The sequence below is a fragment of the Ochotona curzoniae genome, unplaced genomic scaffold (genome assembly GCF_017591425.1).
Source record: "Ochotona curzoniae isolate NIBS_2020 unplaced genomic scaffold, NIBS_Ocur_1.0 contig_2692, whole genome shotgun sequence".
Lineage (NCBI taxonomy): Eukaryota > Metazoa > Chordata > Mammalia > Lagomorpha > Ochotonidae > Ochotona > Ochotona curzoniae.
Genome location: NW_024465556.1, coordinates 16,997,868 through 17,012,343, shown reverse-complemented (window position 1 = coordinate 17,012,343; position 14,476 = coordinate 16,997,868). Strand labels below are relative to the sequence as shown.

The window sequence follows — 14,476 nt, the reverse complement described above, 5'->3', positions numbered from 1 at the left end:
CACGCACCAAAGCAAACCCCTCTGCTGACAGAAGGGTCTTTCCAGGTCCTCTCCAGTCTCTGCAAACTACTACGTCTTTTCTGTATTTCTTTCCATTAGTTCCGAGACTTTCTGAGCTGGCTACAACTTTTTCCATTAGTTCTGAAACTTTCTGAGCTGCGAATCCGTAATTCAAGACTTCAGTTTATCTCAACGTTTAATGTTACCAAGAACGGGCATTTTAGGCAAGAAATCTATTATAGTTCCTTTCATTCTCCCCCTTTCACTGCTAAAAGCTCTGCTATTAAAAAGAAAGCCATTATATATTTAAAGCTCACCCAACCTTGTGGCAGTTGGCCATACTAACCACCTAAATTCTGTTTGAATCAAAGACTAACGAGCATAGAGCAATACATTAAAGAAAGCACTGTCTAGCATTCAATTTTCCTTTATATGAAGGAATATTCCAAAGTTCTGCAACATGTTATATTAAAATTCTATTTTACCATTTCAGCTATGTTTAGACAACCCTGTAACACTTAAGTTCGGGTAAAAATTCCTTTAAATGTTCAAAAGATTTCATTTTCTTTGGGGTTAAAACAAGAACAAAATCATGTAAAACCAAAGCATGACCAGGTATATATGTAATGGACTTTCACACAAAGTATATACCATTTGCCCCTCCATGTCACCCCAAACAACAGCTGTTTTTCTCTATCTGTCCAACAGCTTCTAGCACCAGCACTCAACGATCAGGGAAAGAGGGACAAGAAAAACCAACAGATAAGAGAGACACAAGCTGATACTTTCCTGTGAACTGTTTTAAGATTATTAGCTGTTAAGATAATCAAAAATAAGTCATCCCTTCTGAACATCTCTATGGTTTCCATGATTACAGAATCTGGGCTGGGGACTTGCTCTCCAGGTTATTACCCACAGACTGCAGGATTCAGACAGTGATCTCCTGTACTGCTTTGACTCACTGCCTCTCACCCATCACCCAACCAGCAATGCCTGAATGTCTATGTTCCTGACACTGTACTAGGTTCAGTTACAAGCTGGAATAATTTTACAGGCTACCAGTGTTCTACAGATTACCAAAGAATCACTTGTTAAGGTTTTCAAAAAGGATTTCTATTCTAACTACCAAGGAAAATGGAAACATGTTCTGTTTCAGGATGGCAGGAACTATTAAACTGCTAATATGGTCTTAGCTTACTTCAATACTCCAACCTTAACGGCTTTATTCCTTGTCCCAACTCTTCCATTCTATGAGCTCCCCCAACCTTACTATTATCTCTTTCTCCATTTCCCCCTCAGTTTGGATTGGGAAAAAAAAGAAGGCAATGAAGAATTATGGTGCTAAAGAAAATACAGGTTGCACAAGCGGCAGGGTCCCATATACTTGGCCCATCTTCCACTGCTATCCCAGGCACATTAGCAGGGAACAAGATTGGAAGAGGAGCAGTAGAGACTTAGCTATACTAGTATACTGTACTATCTAGGATATGAAATAATGCATGTTTCCTAAGTAAAACAATCCAGTAACACTGTTAGTCATCACAATCCAGAGAATCAGGATAGGCACTGTGGCACAGCAGAGAAAGCATGCAGCACTGGCACCCATGTCAGCACTAGTTCAAGTCCTGACTGTTCCACTTCATATCCAGCTCCCTGCTAATGTGCCTGGAAAAGCAGCAGAAAATGGTCCAAATGCTTGGGCCCTGCACCCATGTCGAAGACTCAGAACAAAGCTCCTGGCTCCTGGCTTCAGACAGGCCCAGCTCTACCCACTATAGCCACTTGGGGAGTAAATGAGTGAATGCAAGATCTGTCTCTCTTTCTCTCTCTGTAAACACTGCATTTCAAATTTAAAAATATATATATATGTATTATATATTTTTAATGCTAGAAAATCACATTAAATAATTTGCTTTAAATCATATATTTTTATTCTTAGAAAACTGGGCAAGCAGAAGTAGTAGAAATCTTGATATCTATATTTCTAATATGAAAAGACTACTAAAATTCTACTATGAAAATGTTTCATGCCAGAAATAGAAGAAAAAAAGATTATCACACAATGCTCAATGCTCCTTTGAAGGGAATGAAAACAAGTTAGGGTCTTAATGATTCTTCATCTATTGGTATGTTACAAACACGGGAAGCTAAAGTTATCTAACTTGAAAATTACTCAAAAGTATCCCTCTAACTAAGGAATGTAACACTAGGAGCTACTGCCTGGGGCCAGAGGCATGGGGAAGGAGGCTAAACCTTCACCTGCAATGCTGGCACCCCGTATGGGCAGGGAACAAACCTTCAAAGGAAAATAAATAAATTTTTTTTTTGTTTTTTGTTGTTGTTGTTGTTGTTTTTAAAGAAGGAGGAGGAAGAGAAGGAGAAGCAGGAGAAGCAGCAGCAGCTACTCCTGCCTGAATCTTGGAATGAGTATAAGATATAGAACATGCTCTTTCAACAAAGGTTTCATGGTATTGCGCAGGTTTCATGGTATTGGCAGGGTAGGGAAAGCAGGTATACAATAAGTTAGGCATCCAATTTGATACAAAACGTTAAGACTGATTTATTTGTTTGAAGGGCAGAGTTAGAGAGAGGAAGAGACAGGGAGACCTCCCCTGGTTCACTCCCCAAGCAGCAGCAATGGCCAGAACTGGATGAGGCCAAAGCCAGGAGCTTAATCCTGGTCTCTCATGTAGGGAGCTGGGACCAAAACCTCCTGGACCACCTTCTGTTGCTCCCCCAAGCACCCTAGCAAGGAGTTGGACTGGAAATGGAGCAACAGGAACTCAAAACTGGCATCCATATGGGATGCCAGCATCATAGGAAGCTGCCCAACTTGCTAATCTACAATGCCGGTCCCTTGATATACAAATTTAGAAATCACTTAAAAATAAAGTACATCAGCACATTACTAAACTAAAAGCAAGGGAAAAAAAATCAGAAGAACAGACAACATAAAAACATATTTAACACAACTATAAAAAGAAACACTTCAAAGAAGGCCAAGAAATAAAGTTTCAGTGCCTGGGTAATAAAGTCAAAGCTTGAACTGAATTGCCTTTCTACCTGCTACTGGCTAACAGATCATCCACATCCAACTGCCAAGTGTTATCAACTGAACTTTCTAAACATCTCTCCTCTGCTCTGCCTTTCCCTGTCTCTGGAGCCACTGTCCTGGTTCAGGCACCTGACCCACTGAGATGCTGCTTCCGGACTATCTCCCTCTCTGATTCCACCCTGTCCTGCCAGTCTTCACATGGCTGCCAGCATGACCTACCTCAAAGCATGCCCCGGATCACGTGATTCTCCTTGAACTTTCTCATAGGCTCACCTAAAGACAATCAGTATTTTCTCCAGACTGTGGTTAAGGTGTAAATCCATTTAGGGAGGCCTCTGTTATAGTATTTCTATAACAAAACCAAATAGAGACCAGCATGCCTCACCAACAGGACGAGCTCCATATTGCCAGAACGACTCTGGGTTATTAGCTTTGCTAGGTCCTCATTTTCCCAAATGCACAATGGAAGAACTACCTGGGCTGCAGGTTTGTCTCCTAGAGCACAGAGTGCCCAACTAAGTTACTAGGATCCCCTAAAGGCAAATACCTAAGGCCCCAGCAACTTGACACACAGAGGGCCGGGGAGGAGATCTAAGAAATGAGGTCAGCGGAATGGCAAGACACAGTTCTCAGAAGAAAACTGCAGTAGATGCCTGAGAAAAGAGCAGACATTGCAGAGGAAGTAAGAACCACCCAACCTCATTGTTAATTCTTACCTGATCTACACTTAAATCTAAGACATCTGTCTTGTTCATCTTTGCATCCCCTGGCACTAAAACAGTTGGACACTTGGGAAGAAGAAAATCACTCATCTTCAATCTCCCTACCTATAAAGCCAGGATAATAATTATCCTGACATGTTTATGGTGATAACAAAATGAACAGCAATGCCCTTGGCCCCAGATGTTTTCTTCTTCATCTGCCCCTCTATCTACAGGGGCAAGAAATAGCCTTTATGTGCTTTTAATTTAACAAATTATCAGTCTGATTAACTCCCTCTGAACTAAAGTTTAACATTTACATTAATACTCTTAATCACCTTGTCCCACCTCTTATTGTATGAAGGAAACATGCACAACAGGCCTTAGAAGGCAAAAAACCATACAGGATTTTTTTTCCTTCTATTTGATTTTTAATTTTATGATACAATTCCATAGGCTCTGGGATTTCTCTTACCTCCTTCCCAAATCCCCTCCCCCCAAGAAATTTCCCCCATATTATTACAATAGTATAGTCCTTCATAAGCAGTCATAAGTGCATCATTCTGCTATTTAAGTGTAGTCCGACATTGCGGGTACAGAATATGGCAGACATCCAGCATCCTATTGTCAAGATAAATCCAACAGCTTCATTGGGAGTCCATCTTTGATTTGGAAAGCACACAAGATCTCATCACCTAGAATCAGTATGATTCAGAACATTTGTAACAATTTTCTGCTAGTCTCAAACAATGATAATGGTGGATTCCTCAGCAATTTTCTCCTGATTTATCTAAGTATTCCTCAAATAAAATGGACAGTAAATAGCCAAATGTATATGTAAAACAGAGATTTAGTAACAAAGTATAAAAGTAAACAACCTGGGCCTAGCACCATGGTGCAGCACACTAAGCCTCCACCTGCCGAGGATGCAGATGGATGCAGATGGATGCAGCTGGTTCTAGTCCCAGCTGATCCATTCCCACTCCAGCTCCCTGTACTCAGCCCAGGAGAACCAAGGCTCAAGTCCTTGAGCACCCGCATCCACATAGGAGTCCTGGAAAAAGCTCCTGGTTCCTGGCTTCGGATCAACTCACAACCCCCACCTCCACCATTGTGCCCATTTGGGGAGTGAACCAGTGGATGGAAGCTCTCTTTCTCTCTCTGTCTCTCCTCTCTGTAGCTCTGTTTTTCAAATAAAAATAATTACAGAAAAAAAAAAAGAGTAAACAAGCTTTCCCCCTTCATAAATACGATTAGGGCCAAGTGTACTGGTATAGCAAATTAAGCTATTGCCTAAAACACAGGGATCCCATATCAGCTCCAGCTGGAGTTCAGGCTGCTCCACTTCCAATCCAGCTCCCTGCTATTGGGCCTAAGAAATCAGTAGAAGATGGCCCACATGCTTGGGTCTCTTGTCATCCATATGGGAGAGAAAAAAATGAAATTCCAGGGTTCTGGCCCAGCCCAGCCCAGCCATTATATCCATTTAAGGAATGAACCAGCAGATGGAAGATTTCTCTATGTCTCTACCTCTTTGTTATTTTGTCATTCAAACAAATAAATTTTAAAATAAATAAATACAATTAAAATCATTACAGATCCTTTGAGTAAAGCTGGTTAGAGAAATATTGATATAAGCAGATATCAAAATATAAAAGAAATATTTTTATTGGGAAGGTAGATTTACAAGGAGGAGAAACAAAAAGGAAGATCGTCTATCTGCTGGTTCTATCTCCAAATGCCCACAACGGCCAGAGCTGAGCTGATCTGGATGGGAAGGATATGAATTGGTGCCCATATAAGATACCAGCACTTACAGGTGGAAGGGTTAAGGTATCATGTGTGATGCCTATGTACTCTACCAGACTGCCTGAATCTGAGTTCTGCATCATTCTCGGCTCCAGCTCCTGCGGACGCGTTGTGGGAGGCAGCAGGCGATGGCTCAGTGGTTGAGTTCCTGACACCCACATGGGAGACCCAGACTAGTTCCAGATGCCTGGCTTCAGCATGAACTAACCTTAGTTGTCGCAGACATTTGCAGAATGAGCAAGAGGACAAGAGATCTGCCTCTGCTTGCTTTTCAAATAGATAAAGTAATTTTAAAAAATCTAAAAAAGGGACTGAAGTCAAATAATCATTGTTAGCACCAAATACAAACTTAGTCTTAAACGATCACTCTGATTTTAGACGAAGCTTGACAATTCTGGTTTTAAAAAACTGGTTCTCCACAAGCTGAACTGGCATTGTGCTTCAGTAAATCCCTGCAGTGTTAAAATGAAAACTTCAGGCAAATTAACTGTAACAAGTTGAGTGAATTACTGGCCCATAAACTGTGTATAGTCCTGGATTTTTTATATTGACACACAATAACTCGGCAAATTTTATCACCAGCTGGGTCTAACACCACACTAAAACTAAGCTCCTCACAATGCAGTTCTGAAATAATTAAGTGATACAACATGGCATTTTTGACACCTGTCTTTTTCACTAAATTTTTTAATGTGTCTATTTATTTGAAAGACAGAAAGAGACAGAGAGGTGTCCCATGTGCTAGTTCACTCCTGAAATGCCCACCACAGCCACAACTAAGCACAAAATAGTAGCCTAGAATTCAACCCAGGCTTTCTCATTCACCCCAAGGCTTGCGCCATCACCTGCTGCTTCCCAGGGCACACCTTAGCAGGAAACGGAAGGAAAGGAGCCAGGACTCCGATATAAGATCCAAGCAGCTCAATCACTGTGCCAAACACCCACAATCACCCAGTCAATTCTCCAAGCCAGTCTCAACTAAGTTTTAAAAGCAAAACAGAAAATTGTAAAATTTAGCAGTAAAAGAACAGAGTGGGACGGGACAATCGAAGATCAGTAACCAGCTTTGTAATAAGTTGTTGAGCACTGAGAACAAAGCTATTTTATGTATTGCTCTTTCATTAATGCTTTCTCAATATAAGGTTTTTTTAAGCTCTAAAGTCTAGGATTCTTTAAATTATACGCCTCCAGGAGCAACACCTTAGTTTTCCTAACAACATGATGTTCTAACAATTCAGTGTGTCCATGAGCTGTGGTATGGCATTAATCAGTCAAATAAAGGCTGAGACCCTATACTAAGCATCTATTGGAAATATTAAAAAGATAATTTGACCTTAATCACAAGGGGGAAAAACTAATTTTTAAAAAGGACTTTTTATTTACTTGTCTGTTAAAAAGGCAGAGTGACAAGGAAAGACAGAAATAAATAAGATCTTCCATCTATTGATTCACTGTCCAAATGCCCTCAACATCTAGGTCTGGGCCAGACAGAAGCCAGGAGTCCCAAAAGTTATCTGGGTCTCCCACAAAGGTGACAGAGACACAAGACCTTGGACCATCAGCTCCTGCTTGTTGAGGCACATGAGCAGGCAGCCAGGCTACAAGTGCAGGGGCTGGAACTGAAGCTGGCACCCTCAAACTGAATTTGGGTGCCCCAAACAGCAGCTCAACCCCTTGCCCCACTATACCCACCCTGGGAAAATCCACAGGGATGCCAAGCTGGAATATCAAAAGAAAAAAAAAAAGGAACAAAGCAAAAGTACAAACCACATCCCAACAGTTTCTCAGATAACAGTGCCCACACAGTGCCACTGTAGAACACCATACCACTCCTTGTCTTCAAACTCAAAGCGGAACCAAAACAAAAAATGACTTGTTGTCAATGTATTGCCTTTGACTTACACCATTGTTAACTTTGTTTTCCATTTAGATTTCCTCCTGGAGTAAACAGTTTCATAAAGGCATAAATCAGAGTCCCTTGGGACTTAGAAAAGTTCAAATAATCAGAATTTGCTAAAAACCCAAATTCATTCATGAAACTATTTTGTGGGTTTCAAAATAAGCAAGACTTTAAGATAAATAAAAGGATGGTTATTTCCTTAAAACAAGTTTGCTGTAAATTTATTCAAGCATCATTTTATAATAATCGAGGTGACTGTTTTCTGACCCAGGGAAGCCTAATGACCACTGAAGACTTAATCCAACATTAAAAAATATAATATATTGGGCCCAATACTGCAGCACAGTGGGCAAAACTGCCACATGCAACACCAGCATCCTGTAGGGATGGGACATCCCTCCCTGGTTGCTCCATTTCCCAGTTAGCTCTCCACTGAAATGCAATGCACTTGAAATGCACTGCAATATGGCCCACATGTTAGGGTCCTTGCCACCCATGTGAGAGACCCAAACGAAGTTCCTGGCTTCAGCCCAGTTAAGCACTGACTGTTGCAGCAATGTGCAGAGTAAACAAGCAAATGGAAGATTGATGTGTGTGTGTGTGTGTGTGTGTGTGTGTGTGTGTGTGTGTGTGTGTGTCTGACACACAAAAGAGAAACTTTCAAACAAGTAAATGATCTTTAAAAAAAAAAAATGGGGGCAAGGGCAGCACAGTAGCTAGTGGCTAAAATCCTCACCTTGCATGCCAGAGGTCCCATATGGGCACCAGTTCATGTCACAGCTACTCTATTTCCCATTCAGCTCCTTGCTTGTGGCCTGGGAAAGCAGCAGAGGATGGCCCAAAGCCTTGGAACTCAGCACTCACCTGGGAGACTGGAAGAAGAACTGGCTCCTGGCTTTGGCCAGGCTCGGCTCTGGCCATTGCAGCCACTTGGGGAGTTTACCAGCAGATGGAAAATCTTTCTCTCCTTCTCTCTATAAATCCACCTTTCCGATAAAAATAAATACTCTTTGGGCCCGGCACGGTAGTCTAGCGGCTAAAGTCTTTGCCTAGCACACCCAGATCTCATATGGGCGCCAGTTCTAATCTTGGCGGCCACGCTTCCCATCCAGCTCCCTGCTTGTGGCCTGGGAAAGCAGTCGAGGACAGGCCCAAAGCCTTGGGATCCTGCACCCGTGTGGGAGACCTGGAAGAAGCTCCTGGCTCCCGGTATTGGATTGGCATAGCTCTGTTCGTTGTGGTGGCTTGGGGAGTGAATCAGCAGACAGAAGATCTTCCTCTCTGCATTTCCTCTCCTCTGTATATTTAACTTTTCAATAAAAATAATTAAAAGTAAATAAATAAGTAGAAACAAATAAATATAAATGCTCTTTTTAAAAAAATTTTTTAATTAAAAAATAAAGTATAATACACAACTAAAGGCAGCATGAGTAATACCAGACTTAAAACAATTACCCAAACCTAAGCAACAGACTACAAAACAAGACAGAGGGGGGCAGCAAGTAACATATGCACGCTTGTCTTATCTCACCTGTAAAATAAGACACTCACAAAGAACCAGTCAAAGGTCAACTAAGTGAATATCAACCTCTGTTCTGAAGATAATCACTGTATCAGAATTCAGAGAGGACACAACAGAAAAAAAAAAACAGAGAAAAAACTGAGTCTCTGGAACCATATCATGAAAAAATAAAAATGTTAAAGAAATAAATGGAAAAAAGCAGAAAGGAATTAACAGCCAGGAATTACACACATTAAGATTCAGACCAGGACCTTTCTCAATCTACCTCTCTATGAAGGATTTTTAATATGTCGTTATTAACCACAAGCATAACCCAACAAGCCACTTCCCTCGTTTCCACTGGTTGAGTTTCCTCATTGGTAAGGTGGAAGGTGGTAGGTTGGTAAGCAACTACAGGACCAAGTCCCCAGCCTGAAGTGACCCTCAGCGCTCAGTGGAGTGACTGGATGAGGCCAAATTTCAACTCCCCACACCGCAAGATCGGTTGGTATGAATGTAAGGGACACTTGGGGACAGTGCAGAGACTGGCTTGGGTATAGGGGAGTATTTGTGCAGGACTGGATCTGTCAAGACAAGACTGGACCAGAACACAAGAACTCAAAGAATGAGGACTTGCCTCTGTGCCAGACAATGTTAACTTCTGCAAAAACTTCAGGATAGCACTGATACATCACTGCCACAGAGCATAAAGACGCATAGCCCCAGCCCAGCAGCACAGTGACAGGCTTGAGAAACAGATCTGGTTAGCGCAGCGGTGCCGCTGAGCACCAAGAAACGCCAACAGTCCTTCTGTCATAACCGGAGATGAGACAGTTTGAGTTAGCAAAGGAATTACACATCCTACAGTGAATGGCAACTCCCCTTCAGAAAGCACCCTTGAAAACAGCAGCCACTTCCACATACCACACAGAAAGTCATTCAACAAACACCTTACATCAGTCTTCATGACGGCCACAAGGTGGGCAGCCCTAACATTGGCTCTTCACATGGGAAGGAAAAAATAGCATCAGTCGGTAAAGAAAACACGAAGCACGTCCCCACACCTCTGCTGTTCTTTACTACCTGAATACCATCTGAAGGGGGCAGGGAGTGAGCTGGGTTTATAACTTCACAATGGCATTTACCAACTGGCTGAAGTGTCATATTTCTTTGGAATCCTGTTCCAAACATGGAAAGATGAATTTCCAAAACCATGCCTCTAGAGCAAAACACTCAGCTAAGCAGCACTGTAATTATTTATGTCCCCCTGGCTCTAACTGGCCATACCTACTACAGCAGAACAAAGGTGGCACAAGCTGGACTTGTGATCCTGCCCAGTGCAGACTGCCATCTGCTGCACAGACCCAGGATATCTCCTGGACAAGACTCAACCTGAGCGTCCCCTGGGGACCTTTACCAGCACATCCATTCCTCCGGTCAAGCGTTGGTCCCCACGTCCACCTAGCACATCACTGCTTCCAGGAGAATCCCCATTCCTGGGGCTCAGAAACACCCGACTTTCCTAACAGATGCAAGGGAGAAACAGAAAACAGCAGATGCACTCTATAAAAAGGAGGACGTGGGGAGGGATTAATACTATGTAGGGTGAATGAGAGCTCTAAAACTGCTACATGTTATCGAAATAATCGTGGCCAGTTGGCACCTCTTTCTGGGCCTCAGTGGTAGTCACAAGATATCAAAAGAGCAAACAACCCTAAAGAGATACCTTTCCATCCCACTGTCTGTGACACTCACAAGAACAACCCTAAAGAGATACCTTTCCAACCCAATGTCCCCAAGACAGCAGGTGGAGACACACAGCTGTAGACAGAGGGCTACGACTGGCTACAACTGGCTACGAAGCAATCCAAGAAAATCAGAACTGTGTTTCCACAGTTTAAATCATCAGTTCAACTTCTTTCGAAATTTCACAATGCCAAGTTCATTTACAAATCACCATTCCCATGACAACACTTCATGGCAATTGTGCTTTCAGTCACAAACGCACCACATCCCTGCTCCCCACCCCAGAATAGCACAGAGCACTGCTGTGAAGTACCTCCTCACAGCCAAACGCTGACAGCCTCCAGGTTCCCTGAGAGCAAAACACGGTGCTCAAACGCGACCCCAATACCACACCCCGACAGCTCAACAGCAAACACTGCAGGGGCAGAGGCTCTCTTCTCCAAGATGGAAATCAAGACTATTGAGCAGTTGGGGTGTGCTTGTGGAGAGGGAGGAGGCATGCTTTCAGAATTCAGGGGTGGCCTTATATTTTGAGCAGAATCAAACACCTAACAGGAGGCTCAAACATGCAAATGTACCCAGAGGTGCAGAGCAATACACGCCCCCCCCCAGAAACTCCAGGGAGAGCCACAGACCAGTGGGCCACACAGGAACAGGGATGAGTGCCTCACAAGAACAAGGCCAGGGCCCACCACTACCACACATGGCGGCAGCAGCAGCCTGCAGGGGCAGAACACCCGCTCTCCTAGCTGCTGCACACCCTTGATTCCACTCCATCACACCTCCATCACACGCTGCTCAGGGTCTCCGCTTGGAACACTTCCAGTCCCGGTTCCTGGGAGCTATGGATGTGACTGTAACGGGAACAGGTGATGTGTGTGTGTGTATGAGTGGGGCTGAAGGTACCAGTTGCTCCCAGCAGGCTATTTGCAGTGATCCTCTTAGTACCACACGACACAACTCAACCCAGAGAAATAAAACCTACACTCCCTGAGTTGGCCAGAGACCAATCCATATGGGTCCAGAAAGTCCAAGGCAAGGAACCTGCTGACTGGTTAGGAGAACTCCATGCCAAGTTGATGTCTTGCAATTGGAAAAAAAGAAGATTCATTCTCTCTCTTTCACACACCCCACACATCCCAAGGCTGCTCAAACAGAAACTCTCTCTCACTGGCACCCAATGAAACCGAGCAACAACCGGTTAATAACAACCACCCAATCTCTCTTGCTTCTGGGAACAACTTGTCCAGGTTCCCTTCTTCTGTGGCCACTGTCCATCCAGCCTGCTGGGCAGGCCCGCCAAGCCAGCTCCCCGGCCAGAGCTCCGCAAGGACCACCACCACCTCACACCCCAGCACCTCCAAAGGGCCCAAGGGGGACGGAGCCTGCCTCGTGAGGCAATGCAGCAACCGGCTCCAGGAAGCGGCTTCCCCACACCAGCACATGCACAAGTCACGGTGGGGGATAAAGTTTGATTTTCCTGCTCGCTGTTCCCTCCGCAGAGGGCCGACAGAGGATGAGGGAGCGGCCCAGCCGGGGTCCTGGGGACAGTTCCCGGCAGCATGGCAGTGCCACACTCCTGACAGAGAACCCGGGCAAGCCGTGGTAACTCGGGACAGCCCAACGCGCCCGCAGGAGGAAGGGAGAGGGACAACTTGCACAGGGCTCCGTCCGACAGCACTGAGGCAGAGCTCTTAAGAAAGGAGGAGGGAGGGACCGAGCCCCGAAGGCGGGTCGGGGAGATGTTCAAGTCCCGTCCCTTCCCCGCCCTGGTGGTGTCCCCGGTCCTGCGGGAACATCCCCGCCGTCGCCCCTCCTCCTCCTCCGGGCTTCCTCCCGTCTGCCCTCCCTTCCTGGTCGCCGCCGCAGGCGCCTGAAGGGCACGGCGGCTCCTCCGGTGCCCGGGTCCCCGGGAGCGCCCGCGAGTTGAGATAACTCGCCCGCTGCCCAGGCGGCCTGCCCGCCGGCGGCTCCCACACGCCGGCGCCGCCCCGCCCTCCCCGGAGCCGCCGGGCGCGCTCGCTCACCGTCCGGTGGTGCTGCTGCTGCCGGTGGCGGCTGACGCTCAGCCCGGGGAAGCAGCCGGCAGTCAGTGCCCCGCAGCCGCCGGCGCCCCCGCCGCCGCCCCGGGAGGAGAGCAGCAGCAGGAGCGATCTACCTGCGGCGGCCGCCATCTCTCAACTGGAAACGGCGCCGACCCAAGCAGCGCAGGGGACGGGCGGGGCGGAGCTAAGACCTGCCACTCACCGGCGCCAGGCCAACCGCCGCCCCTGCCTGAGTTGATGAGGCGGGGCTTCCTGCCCTGCCCAATCGAAGGGCGGGAGAACCACACTTGAGGCTGCCTGTCACTTCCAGAGTTACCAATTGTGGGACCTAGTCAATTAAGGGCAAATTCTAGGCACCTGAACCCCTCAGAACAGTAGCAGTGGGGACGGCAGGTTCGTTTGGGAGGATTTTCACCGAGGACAGAGCTTTTTTAAGGGTCACGGGAGAGGTGGATATTTGAGTACAGGTTTGTTTGAAAGTTGTTTTGAGTGTTCTAAGTTAGCAAAGTAAGGAACCAAATTAATTACTATCAACTAATACACTAACTCTCAACAACTTGTCCAGAATCATCATTTCTAACTGCTAGTGTTTGGATCTGTTGGTAGTAATTCTACTTCATGGAGTGATTCTGTGAGACTAAGGAAGAGTGAGATAAGGACAACAGCAGAGATCCAGAATGAATGTGTGTCATCGAGGTGAACTGACAGACCTCCATGTATCTCATGTTCATCTAAACTGAACTAGTTCTCTACATTGAAAGCCTCACGCTCTCTATGTTCGCACCATATTTGGCCTTTTAAACTACAGACGCCACACACCAATAAATAAGTATTTCACGTTAAGATTAGTCTAATGACATTTCATCATTTTACTAAACTAACCAGTAGAATATAGTTTGGGATAACAATAACATTCTCTTGAAAAATAATTATTTCCACAACTTCATGACAAGGGTCCATTAAAGTCCGTGTAAGAAAGGTGCTTGGGATCCCTGGATTTCTTGGGGAACGGAGTTCCTTACTCTCTGTTGTTGTGAGCTGGTCAATTCTCACACCTCCCTTAAAAACCTGGAGCAGAGGGGCAGGCGTTGCAGCACAGTGGATTAATCCAATGCTCGTCATGTCACCATCCTGCGTGGGAATGACCATTGGATTCCTGGCTCCTCATCCAGCTTCCTACTGATGGGAAGTGGCAGATAATGACCCAAGAGATTGGTAGAAGACCTACATGAAGTTCCTGGATCCTAGCTTCAGACTGGCCCAGATTTGGATGTCCATTTGAGGAGTGGACCAGCAGGTGGAAGATGTCTTTGTCTTTCCCTCTATCACTCTGTTTTTCAAATGAATAAATCTTTAGAAGAGGGGAGGGAAGAAGGGAGGAAAATCAGTTTGGAAAGCAAATGTGTCATCCTAAATTAACACCTTTGGAGGGCAGTCGTAAATGATAACACACACAGAGAATGTGCTATCACTTGTCCTCATGGTGTTCTGCAACGCGTCCCTGCAATGGTATTTCCCTGATCAAGAATAGCTGAATGTGACTGGGCACTTTTGGCGCATTTAATCCTTAAGCCCTGCCCCAGACAGTGGGATGATTGGCTTCTGCAGGTGACGCGATTGCACCCTTCTCCCCAAGAGCTTTCATGTCAACAAGCAGAATCTGAGCGCCAGGCATGCGCTCCCCATTCAACAGCTGCTCAGGGTCATGTCCCTCCTGCT

General features: G+C 45.3%; 1 protein-coding gene across 1 annotated transcript in view; it reads right to left on the bottom strand.

Annotated features, from left to right (window-relative positions):
* The window catches only part of MCU (mitochondrial calcium uniporter), a 152,586-nt gene extending 139,680 nt beyond the window's left edge, over window positions 1–12,906 (bottom strand). The window contains exon 1 of the mRNA XM_040975928.1: window positions 12,740–12,906. Coding sequence (XP_040831862.1) covers window positions 12,740–12,886 — 147 coding nt within the window. The 5' untranslated portion in view covers window positions 12,887–12,906. The remainder of the gene's footprint in view (window positions 1–12,739) is intronic.
* Window positions 12,907–14,476: the final 1,570 nt, after the last annotated feature.